The sequence below is a fragment of the Psammomys obesus genome, unplaced genomic scaffold (genome assembly GCF_907164565.1).
Source record: "Psammomys obesus unplaced genomic scaffold, mPsaObe1.curated_primary_1811, whole genome shotgun sequence".
Classification (NCBI taxonomy): domain Eukaryota; kingdom Metazoa; phylum Chordata; class Mammalia; order Rodentia; family Muridae; genus Psammomys; species Psammomys obesus.
The window spans coordinates 988,208-1,000,722 of record NW_026594263.1 but is presented as its reverse complement, the minus strand read 5'-3'; the positions used below and the strand labels follow the sequence as shown (position 1 = coordinate 1,000,722).

The window sequence follows — 12,515 nt, the reverse complement described above, 5'->3', positions numbered from 1 at the left end:
ATCATTTTGGGACAATTGATTGAAAATATTTTTTATTTGTAATCACTGACTTATTGTTAGTCCACATAAACTAAACTAGAATTTGCCTTTAATATCAATACAGGTCAGTACATTTTATAAATGTAATAATAAGTATGGAAAAATCATATCAGCAAAAAGAAGAAAATATGATAACCCACAACTATATGGTATTGAGATAATCAGTATAGTTATGTTGGTGGTTGTGAGAACCAGAGCCCAGAAGGAGATAAGGGAGATGAGTCACCAACCCTGGACACAGACTCTGGAGAGCAGCATCTAGTGCAGATGTACTTTTATTGTGCCGCAGCAGCATTTTTATACAGCCTTTGAACCAATGGGGACTTGATAGGAGTTCTGGGATAGCCAACCATCCAACTGTCACTATGGGGAGGTGACAAATAGATCTTCTGTAAAATTTTTACATAAAAGCTAAAGCACACACAATCTGATTTCTATAGAGTTACATCATGCATTGTATTTTACTATAAAAGCGTTTTGATACATTTCTATGTATGTATTATATAATCTTGAAAAATAATGTAGATTAAAAAAATGGAAAACAGTGGCTAGAATGATTACTTTTTAATGCACTGTCTTCATACTGCATATGCATACTTTAGAGAAAATCTCTATTACTTATCCTTTAGGCAAAAACAAGTAGGTGCTTGGATTTTTATGTATTATCTTTAAATGTTTAAAACTATGCACACCCCAGTAAGCATGCAAAACCTCGGCTTGCATTGGTTCATTGGAGAAACAATTGGAGACCCACATTAGGTTCAGAACATTATTTTCAGTCCTTTTAAGCTTTCCCAGAAATGCACCTGATTGTTAGGTTTTCAATTCCACAATTCTTTGTAAATCATCTGCTTCTATCTAGCACTAGCTTTCTAAAGCCCCAATGCAGGCTTATACATAATATTTTACAGATGACTCATTGCCGTCCAATTTTTGAGATTATTAGAACTACATTATTGGATACACAGCAACATGGAAACCCATCCAGATATTAACTAGTCTGTCAAGTATTGAATATCTCTGGAGTGAGACAAAGAGCCTCTTGAGTACATACAGTAATAATAACTGAAAATTTAAAAGCACCCTCAGACCTCTTTTATCCATTATTTTAAACATTTTCCTGTATACTATCCTTTAAATCAATTAATGTGATGAACAAAACATGCTTACTCTTTCTGTCCATCCTCTGGTAATTTTAATCAGGAACAACAGAATTAACGCTTTTACATTTTCAAAAAAAAAGATTTTGTGAAATATTCAGTTGTGTGAGAATATATAAACAAAAATGCTTGAGAGCCACAGAACTAGATTTCTTATTTGTTTGCATTCTGTTTTTATGGTGTTAGGTGAGTATTCTAACACTGAACTACAATCCTAGCCCCTGGGCCAGTAATTTTTTAAAGGAACCCCATGAACTTCCCTTTAGAAGCCTTTCACTGTAAGATGAAATTATCTAGCTATTTGTTTTACTTTCTTCTCCAGAACAGGTCTTTGATTTCCCCTGCAGTCTCAAGGATAATCATATTGCCCGGTACATAACAGACTCCCAACAAATATTTATTGAAATTGTATTAATAAATGGATCTTGGGAAATTGCTACACTATACAAGAGTGAAAAATGAGAAATCTAAAGGTCTTGATATTCCTATGGTTGCAACAGAAAAAGAGCAATGTGCCTAAAATTAAGCCTAAGCATATATGATTTCCCCAGGCTTTTACCTCACAGAATACACCAAAGAATGTAGACAGTTGGAGGCAAAATTTTTTTTCTTAATAGAAAACTACTAACCTGCAGCAGAAGTAAAAATGACAGCTTTGTATGTCAAAGGTGACTCAGCATGTGCATGATTGCTTGAGCTCAGCTCTTTATCTTTTAGAAATCGCATGCTTGTTTTGGATTGAAAAATTAAAAATTAATTTATTGTCATGTGCAATATGATGTTTTGAAGTGTGCATGCACAGTGGGATAACTAAACCAAGACACATGTATTACTTCACATATTTATCATTTCTTGGTGAGGAAAAGACTTTTAAGATGTACCTTCATAGCAATCAAAAGTATCTCATACAATGGCATTTAATCCATTCATCTTATTAAATATTAGTTTTTATTACTCTGACTCTGCTGAGTAAAAACACTCTATTGACTATTTATATTACTTTATTAAATAACTTACCTTTGGACTCTTTTGCTTTAGGTGGTCCAATATTCCCAGGGCTTAGGGCTCCAATAGCAGATGAGCATTGTCCCTTGGGGAGAATAGAATAAGTCCAATATTCTGTAACCAATCCTTGTATGACATATATTACTACTAATAATTTAAATCTGGTAGGTTTTCTATCTTAAAAAAACCCTCATAAAGAGTTCCACATTAATTATTCACTATTGTTATACAGCACAGACACAGATGCCAACTATTATTTTCAATGTGCTTTCCTTGTCCTTTCAAAAACATATTTGGTTTAATAGACTCTAAGGCTGAATTGATTTTTTTTTTGGTTGAACTAAATCCCTGGCTCCAGCCCAATAAATCATGTATCCATTGGGAGAGGAGGAATGAGCCACATTCATCACTATGAAGGTTACAACCAAGTGGTAGTAGAAAAACATTGGCACCTTGGGGTTTGGTTAGAGTTAGGTGAAAGGCACTCTTAAGGGAGCATTCTGAGGATCTTCACCAACCCTGTATCTGACAGAGGGCTAATACCCAGAATATATAAAGAACTCAAGAAATGAAAAAGCAACAAATCAAGTAATCCAATTAAAAATGGGGTATAGAGATAAACAGAGAATTCTCAATAGAATAATACTGAATGGCAGAGAAATACTTAAAGAAATGCTCAACATCCTTAGTCATCAGGGAAATGCAAATCAAAACAACCCTGAGATTTCACCTTACACCCATCAGAAAGGCTAAGATCAAAAACTCAAGTGACTTCTTTGTTTTTAATTGCTGAGTAGCATTTCATTGTGTAAATGTACCACAATTTCTGTATTCATTCCTCAACTGAGGGGCATCTTGGTTGTTTCCAGCTTCTGGCTATTACAAACAAAGCTGATATAAACATGGTTGAGCAAATGTCCTTGTTGTATACTTGAGCATCTTTTGGATATATGCCTAGGAGTGTTATAGCTGGATCTTGAGATAGCACTAATCCTATTTGTCCGAGAAAGCGCCAGATTGATTTCCAAAGTGCTTGTACAAGTTTACATTCCCACCAGCAATGGAGTAGGGTTCTTCTTTCTCCACATCCTCTCCAGCATGTCTTGTTACTTGGGTTTTTGATATTAGCTATCCTGATGGGTGTAAGGAGAAATCTCAGGGTCGTTTTGATTTGCATTTCCAGAGTGCAGGGAATCTTATGAAAGAAGGGGGAGATAGAAAGACCTAGAAGGAACAGGAGCTCCACAAAGGGAGCAACAGAACCAAAAAATCTGGGCACACCGGTATTTTCTGAGACTGATAATCCAAAGAAGGACCATGCATGGAGATAATTAGAACCCCTGTACAGAAGTAGCCCAAGGCAGATCAGTATCCAAGAGGGTTCCCCAGTAATAGGATTAGGGACCATCTCTGACATGAACTTATGGGCTGGCTCTTGGATCACCTCCACCCGAGGGGGGAGCAGCCTTGGCCACAGAAGAAGACAAGCCAGTCCCGATGAGACCTGATAGACTATGGTAAGATGGAAGGGGAGGAAGACCCCACTATCATTGGACTGGAAGAGGAAAAGAAGAGAGAGGGATGATGGGATTGGGAGGGCATGGGAGAGGGGGCTACAGCTGCGATACAAAGTATATAAACTGTAATTAATAAAATAAAAAAGTAAAAAACAAAACTCAAGTAACAACACATGCTGGAGAGGAGGTGGAGAAAGGGGAACCCTCCTCCATTGCTGGTGGGAATGTAAACGTGTACAACCACTTTGGAAATCAAGCTGGTGCTTTCTCAGACAATTAGGAATAGTGCTACCTCAAGATCCAGCTACACCACTCCTAGGCATATAGCCAAAAGATACTCAAGTATACAACAAGGACATTTGCTCAACTATCTTCGTAGAAGCTTTATTCATATTGGCCAGAATCTGGAAACAACCCAGTTGTCCCTCAACTGTGGAATGGACAGAGAAACTGTGGTAAATTTACACAATGGAATACTACTCAGCAATCAAAAACAAGGAGATCATGAAATTTGCAGGAAAATGGTGGAAACTAGAAAAGATCATCCTAAGTGAGGTATCCCAGAAGCAGAAGAACACACATAAGTGGATGTTAGACATACAATATAGGAGAATCATACTAAAATCTGTACACCTAAAGAAGCTAAGCAAGAAGACCCTGGGTAAGATGATCAATCCTCATTTAGAAAAGCAAATGGGATAGACATATGAAGAGGTCTTTCAGAGGGCCTCTGAAAGACTCTGCCCAGCAGGGTATTAAAACAGATGCTGAGACTAATAGCCAAACTTTGAACAGAGTGGAGGGAATCTTATGAAAGAATGGGGAGATAGAAAGACCTCAAGGCGACTGGAGCTCCACAAGGAGAGCAACAGAACCAAAAAATCTGGGCCCAGGGGTCTTTTCTGAGAGTGCTGCTCCAACCAAGGACCTTTCATGGAGATAACCTAGAACCCCTGCACAGATGTAGTCCAATGGCAGCTCAGTGTCCATGTAATGGGAACAGAGGCTGTCTCTGACTTGAACTCAGTGGCTAGCTCTTCAATCACTTCCCCTTGAAGGGTGCGGCAGCCTTACCAGGCCACAGAGGAAGGCAATGCAGCCAGTCCTGATGAGACCTGATAGACTAGGGTCAGATAGAAGAGGAGGACCTCCCCTATCAGTGGACTGGGAAAGGGGCACAGGAGGAGAAGGAGGAGGGAGGGGGTGAGATGAAGGTGGGGCTACAGCTAGGATACAAAGCGAATAAATTGTAACAAATATTTTTTTTTAATTTAAAAAAGTAAAGAGAAGCTAAAAATATACACATCAAAGGATCCATTTAAAAGTCCCAATAACTTTTTATCTCCTTCTGCTTTGGGGATGAAATATTTCTCTTTCCCACACTTTTTTTAATATGCAATTGTGTTCTAGTCTTTAATAAATGGTAAAATTCAATGTATAAAAATTATGCAAATTATCTTTGTTATAATCCATTTCTTTTTTTATTCTTTATTAATTACATTTTATTCACTTTGTATCCCCCCTGTGGTTCCCTCCCTCCTCCCGTCCCAATCTCTCCCTTCCTCCACCCTCTGCATGCATGCCCCTCCCCAAGTCCACTGATAGGGGAGGACTTCTTTTCCTTCCTTCTGATCCTAGTCATTTAGGTCTCATCAGGAGTGGCTGCCTTGTCCTCTTCTGTGGCTTGGTAATGCTACTTCTCCCTCGAGGGGAGGTAATTAAAGAGCAGGCCAATCAGTTCATGTCAGAGACAGTCCCTGGTCCTATTACAATAGAACCCACTTGGATACTGAACTGCCATGGGCTACATCTGTGCAGGGGTCTTAGGTTATCTCCATGCATAGTCCTGGGTTGGAATATCAGTCTCAGGAAAGACCCCTGTGCTCAGATCTTTTGGTTCTGTTGCTCTCCTTGTGGAGTTCCTGTCCTCTCCCTATCTTACTATTTCCCACTTCTTTCCTAAGATTCCCTGCGCTCTGCCCAAAGGTTGCCCATAAGTCTCAGTATCTGCACTTCCCACTCTTCTTATTGCAGCAATTCCCAACTCATAGTGTCAGCTGAATGCCAAACCACTTGTTTTCATACAGCCATATGCTTATTTTGTCATCTTTTTATTATATTTTCATTAGTGTGCATAACCTTGCAGAACAATCTTCACTCTTTCTAAGCCAATGCAACACATATTCATCCCATCACCTCACTGGCCTTTTCTGGAATTCTTTGATATTTAAATACAAACTCAATTTCTTCCTAATTGTTCATTCAACCATCTGAATATGAAGTTCTGATTCACTCCCTTACTAACAGCCAAAATATACTTATTTCCTTGCATCCTGACAAACTACCACATCTACCTGCCCTGTTTTTTAGTTCTTGCCGTAATCATTCAAGACTTCAAACATGTACAATAGTTGCAAAGTCCTCTTTAGTTGAGAAGAGTAATGTGTATCCTTGCATGCTGTTGAAAAAGTTCACCTGGTTCTTTATTATGTTAAACTATTCCAACAGTTATAAATTGCAAAATAATATGTAGTATTTCAACACTGTGTGAGATAATAACTACTGTTTTTCAAAAAGGAGATTTAAAAGCTCTATTGTGGTTAAGAAATTGCAGATATTTTTATATAAAAATCCCAATAGCATTTTGAACCTTTTTTTTCTCTGTTTAATCACCGAGGTCACATGAATGTGTGGTATTTTTATTAAATTATTAATCACCAGAATACTAATAATCAATCAGACAAAATCAGTTCTTGATACATAAGGGCCTCTTATTTTGCAGTCTCTCCACAGAAAGTTTAAATAAGTAGAAATAAAACCGTGAACATTCTGGCAAAATCTGATATGCTCTTTGTGTATAGGTATGATTGGATGAAGAGTGAAGAGGAGTTTAGTTCCTTAACTTAATGAAAATAAATGATTAAAAATAAAATTTCAAGTGAAAAGGTAAAATGAAATAATAAAATGCCACCTGATAATTGTTCCCTGTAAGGACATCATTTAAGCCTCTTCCATGTATCTACAGCCAGTTATCAGAGCAATTTGTCATTCCAATCCATGTCACTTTGTAATATTGGAGAGATTCTGAATATCCTTGTCATGGTGTCTGAAAATTGGTGGGATCTTATTTCCCGTAAGTCTTGAGACCCCTTCAGGAGTCTGTTGAAAAACAAGACTCTTTTCCCAATCTCCCAGAGACTTAACAATTCGTTTAGAAGAGGGATAGTGTAAATAAACCAATGTGTGCAACCGTTCTCTTGCTGTTTTTCAGAGTCCATTTTAGAAAACAGTTGTAATCATTCCCTTGTTCTCAGGATTAATACATGTTACAAATGAAAGGCATTTTATCTCCAGGGAAATTTAATAGTTCAGTGGGAACATTAATTATTCTCCCACCGTACTGAATCTCTGATTCTATACCCTCTAATGCTATTTGTACTGAGATGTCTAAGTGACCAATTATCTAAAAATTGCTTATAACCCACATACACACAATCATATATTATTATGGTAATTTTCTATTATGGATTGTGAAATTCAGTAAATTGATGTTATAGTCTCTCTATTTTCATAAACACTCATCTTTCCTCCTAGAAATACCTCTAGATGCAAATAAACATCCCTTGACATAAACACCATAGGGAAGAAGCTTTGTAACCAGTGCTGATTTGTACCTCTGCATCAGTGCCAATTGCAAGTTCTGCTTAACAATATTACTGGTTTCTGTCTTTCAAATACTTAATATGCTCTTTCTATGTAGTATAAGCAGGTCTTTCCCAGGATGTATGCGCTGGAGAGTTAGTATTTTGTTATTTCAAATTAGGTTGCAAAAAGAACTTGTTTTCCCAACCTCATGGATACATTGCACCAAACATTTTCCCCTGTGCCTTATTTACTGTGTATATTTAATGCTACTATCAATGACTTGATTTTTCTTTGTTTGGCTCTACTAAGGCTTTTCTCTAAAGCCTTATGTCTTCTTACCGTGGCCCCAAGCTGATTCAGCAGCCCTTTTCTACAAATTTTATTTCCTTTTTATATCTTATTTAATTCTCATCCGTTTCACCTAATGAGGGTAGATATTTATCTGGGCCACTGAGTTTGTGGCCCACTCATAAAATACTTGCTTTTCATACTATGTCAAAAAATTGGAAGGAATAAACTGATATATACTTTCATAGAAAATGGTTTATTTGTCAGTATAATTTCATTAACATACTTTTATGCAATTGAAATATTCTAATATAGTAGAATGACTGTGCATCAAGTTTTGTATTATAATAGGTGTTCTAATTGCCAATGTTGATTTCTATTTAAGGAGGGGAGGGGAAACCAGGGAGTTATGCAACACTATTTTGGTTATTGAGGAAATAGCAGTGGCTTTGGATAGGTAACTCTTCTATCCCAAAAGAATGCCATTTTGCTGTTCCAAGACTTGAAGGTGTTACCTATCCAGATTCCAAAATGAAAATCACCTGATTAAACTCTATATATCTATTTAAGCATGTACCAGGAAAACCCTATTAATAGACAGAAGGTGGTTTTTTTTTCTATTATATGGCTCAAAGTATTTTGCCGTTTTCATAGGTTTGTTTTTTTTTTTAATTAAGAGACTTGGATTAAAAGATTCATTAATACTGCATAACTGAAAATATTTGCTTTGCAGAAAATATTTGTTGGTCTAGGCATAAACAGTCATAGCTACTGGTCTTTGCAATGGTTGTAAGGCATTCTTTGACCATAAATATAAATGACAAACATTTTGAAATGTAGCTACTGCTACCATAGTTACAGAACTATTTTCCTATTCAGTTTTCAGGTGGTGTAGAAAAAAAATATAATTATGTTTGCTAGAAATGTGCTAGAGGTTATAGCCTCATGCATAATAAGCCTTCCAGCTTCTTATGTGTATATCAGATGACACAGTTCTGCTCCCACAGCAAGGTGAGAACGAGTTGTTAAAATACAGTTCCACAACTTCCTTTAATACAATTATCTAGTATTTTATTAGATAACAATTATTATACTATCTTTAAGTATATGACCACCTGTTCAGCATCAAAATCATCTTCCTCTTCAGGATACAGTAGACTGGACAGTGCTTGCAGGGCCGAGACAGAAGACAATATCCCAATTTTCAAATTATTAGCTTCCGTGCTTTTTGCTTCCAATTTTCCTGTTTCCATGTGTCCAGCTTCTGTACTTTTTGATTCCATATTCTGAGGGAAAGGATAATCAGACACACTTTACTTTCCTTTTTCTTTCCTCCTGTTTTTCCTTTCATTGTGTCACTCCACTATCTCAGTCACGTTTGGAAATACTTATACACTCCACATATGCGTTTTGCAAAGTCACAGAACCTAGGAAACCAAGTAAATCTAAGCTTTCAGCATGTTTCACTAAAAGTTCTTGTTCAATCCAACCAGCACACACTAAGTAACTACATAAATGGTTCTTAATTTTTAGTGTGCTTAAGAATAAAGAAGACAACTCTGTCAGACTCCTGTCTGCAAGTTTACCAGAGTATTGTTCATAATGTCTGGGGTTGGCACACTACAATATGATGGGTCTTTGGTTGGGCCAGGCATCAGTTGGACATTTCCTCATTCTCTGCTCTACCTTTATCCCTGTATATCTCATAGGCAGGGTAAATTTTGGGTTGAAGTTTTTGTGGGTGGGTTGGTGTTTACCTCCCTTTACTAGAAGACTAGTCTAGTTAGAGGATGTATTTTTCAGTCTCCCTGGCCCTTGCTACTAGAAGTCTCTGCTTGAGTACACCTCATACCCTCCTAGGAGCCTACCCTGACTTAGGTTTCCAGCTTGTCACAAAAATGTCCCCAGCCTCAGTTTCTCTTTTTCTACAGGCCTTCTGTCTTGATAGGCCAGAGGGGAAGAGGACATGTTTAGTCATGAAGAAACTTGATGAGCTAGCATGGATGGTAAAGGGAGCTCCCCTTTCTGAAGAAAAGGGGAGGGAGAACAAAAAGATAGAGAGGGTGAGACTAGAAGGGGAGGAGGGAAGGGACTACAAGGATGTAAAGTGAATAAAATAAATGAGAAAAAAAATGAAGAATAGCAGAGATCTGGAGGTGCATGCCTGTAATCCCAGGGGAGGCAGGGGCAGGAAGATCTCTGTGAGTTTGAAGCCAGCCTGGTCTCCATAGTGAGTCCTGTATAGCCAAGGCTACACAGAAAAACCCTGCCTCAAAAACAAAACAAAACAAAACAAAACAAAACAAATAAAAACAAAACAAAATAACAACATAAGAGTGACTAGGGGGAAAGCTTTAGATACAGCTCATTTGCAAATATGCTTGCCTACCATGCTCAAAGCCCCCAAAACGTAAAAAGAACACATTTGGCAACTTGATTAAAAGTACAAGTTGTTGTGAGATATGTACTAGTATTAAGGAACACAGTTTTTAGCCTATCTTTTTAAATCTGTTTCATGTTTGCTGTATATTCCAATTTGTGAACTTAAAAGATTTTGCTTCAAGGATATGCCCAGATAACCTTTAGTCATTTCACATATTTGCCCTAGGTAAGTGTGTACGTTTCTGCTTCATTTATATTGTTAATTAACCTTTGATGAGACCTAGCCTTACAATGACATTTGAAATGAGCATTGGCTCATTTTAGTGAAATGCATGAACAAAGAAACACATGTTTTTATGATTATAACAGTAATACTGAATTGTATCATCCTAGTGGCAATTTTGAAAATAATCCCTGCAGTTACATGCACAGCAGGACAGTTAGAATCTTTAAAAATATATAAATATATATATCAGAGGTGTCAGACTTTAATGAGTAACCTAAAAAGAAGTGTAGAATTGTGCTTATTGTTGGTAAATTGGGCATAACTGAAATAGGTATCTTTCCCACAATTTTACAGATATTTTTGAGACATTATTTCATAAACTTCATTCTCAGGGAACATTTCTCTAACGAGTTTAATTAAATTATACATGAAAAAATTTCCATTGTATCTAGAATGGTAATAATGTCCTGATATAGTCACTTGTCAAAATCGACCTGTATTGAAGATGGAATTTTCCAAGTTTTGTTTTACAAATATTTTTATTTTCTTTGTTGAATATATAATTGACTTGGATACTTACTGGAAATGTCAAGGGTGTGAAAGAAATGCTGACGTCTCTATTGCTAGTGTGGAGGCAAATATCATACTGCCTAATAATAAGAGGGCTTGGGTCATGCTGTTTGGAATTAGATTCATTGTGTACTTCTTCGCTGTCTGGATTTAAGCAATTATTTAAATTCTCTACCTAATTTTCTTTATTTGTGAAGTGTGGGATAATAGTAGTGTATGTCTCTTTGAGTTGTTACAAGTATTAAGTAGCTTTAATGCATATAAAAGAGCCTGGACTAGTACCTGGCACACAGTAAGCACTCAACCTATGTTAGTTATTATTAGTTCTTTAAAAGTTTCATTTTGCTGGCCATGACTATCACATTTAATGGTGCTATAGAATAAGTTAATGATAAAGCTCATTACATTGGAAACTCATTAAATAGAGAAGGTGAAATAAAAGGTGACAAACGATTTCTCTCATAGAACGGTCTGGTAGGCTGCTATGGAGATGAATAATTGACACATATTAAATTAAACAAAGAGGCTTCTGTTTGTATTTTTAAATTATTTCTTGATTCTGTGTTCATTAAATATTTAGCCAACATAAAAAACAGACTGTTTACTGGAATATTTTCTACCTTTGATAGTTTCACTTTCAGGGAAAAACACATCTGATATCCGATATAATTAGTATTGTGACTTGAAATTGTACAATGATGTGTTCAAGAAATAAATATAACAGAAATTGTTTTTTACATCAATATTATTTGCTCTACAAACTTTATAATATGATAGCCAATTATTCAACAATGATGACTATGATTGCTTAAATATGACATCATATTGCTTAAATAAACATTATTATCTGAAACATAGTATCCACTGATATTTGTATGATCATGAGGCTTCTGAGAATTCAGTAGGAAAGTAGAGAGAAAAGAGTAAACAGTAAACATACAGCTAAGCCAAGCCATAAGAAAGATATTTAGATGTTCCAAATATACCATCTGATGTAGCAGTAACAAGAGGTACTCCCATAGTCTTCTCTGTCTAGCAGGACTTTCTGGATGTAGAGAGATATTCAGAGTGACAAAGAACCCCAGCTCACAGGTAGAAAGTATGGGAAGGGTCTAACTATTGAGAAATGTCAGGGGTTTGGAGGCAAGATGAATATTCAGAATAGAGCAGGGACCAAAATTCCAGAGCAAAAATAGTAGCCATGGTAGGCCCTGCATCAGTGACTTTCTGTCATCCAGCACCCACAGAGAAGGTCATGAATGAAAATTATGGCTCACAAAGTGTATGGAACACAGGACTAAGGGGAAAAATAATTCAAAATTTCTACCAGTTGCTTGGGAAGTCTCTGACTGGCTCCTGGGTGGGAAGCAGGACAGTGAGGGCAGTGAGAAGCTATACATACCGAAAGAACATCTTCAAAACCACAGCTGGAATTTAGTCAGCAGTTGATGAATACTGAATGAATATGATTAAATTCATAGGAATGTGGCATTTCAAAATAGTAACCTTGGAAGGTTATATACTGATGTACATTATACCATCAATGCTCAAAATATTTTAGAAATTTTCTTTTCTCTTGGAATTTCCTTCATATGTATCACTAAGAAAATAGATATCATTACAGCATCATTCAGCTTGATTACACATTAGATTTGTCTCCTAGTGATTTCCAGATGTATCTAG

General features: G+C 36.5%; 1 protein-coding gene across 1 annotated transcript in view; it reads right to left on the bottom strand.

Moving 5' to 3' along the window:
• Dnaaf6 (dynein axonemal assembly factor 6) overlaps window positions 1-8,937 on the bottom strand; it is a 49,976-nt gene extending 41,039 nt beyond the window's left edge. Inside the window, exons 1-2 of the mRNA XM_055618391.1 lie at window positions 8,770-8,937; window positions 2,217-2,289 (exon numbers count right to left, since the gene is read on the bottom strand). Of these exons, the coding sequence (XP_055474366.1) occupies window positions 2,217-2,289; window positions 8,770-8,937 (241 nt within the window). The remainder of the gene's footprint in view (window positions 1-2,216; window positions 2,290-8,769) is intronic.
• Window positions 8,938-12,515: the final 3,578 nt, after the last annotated feature.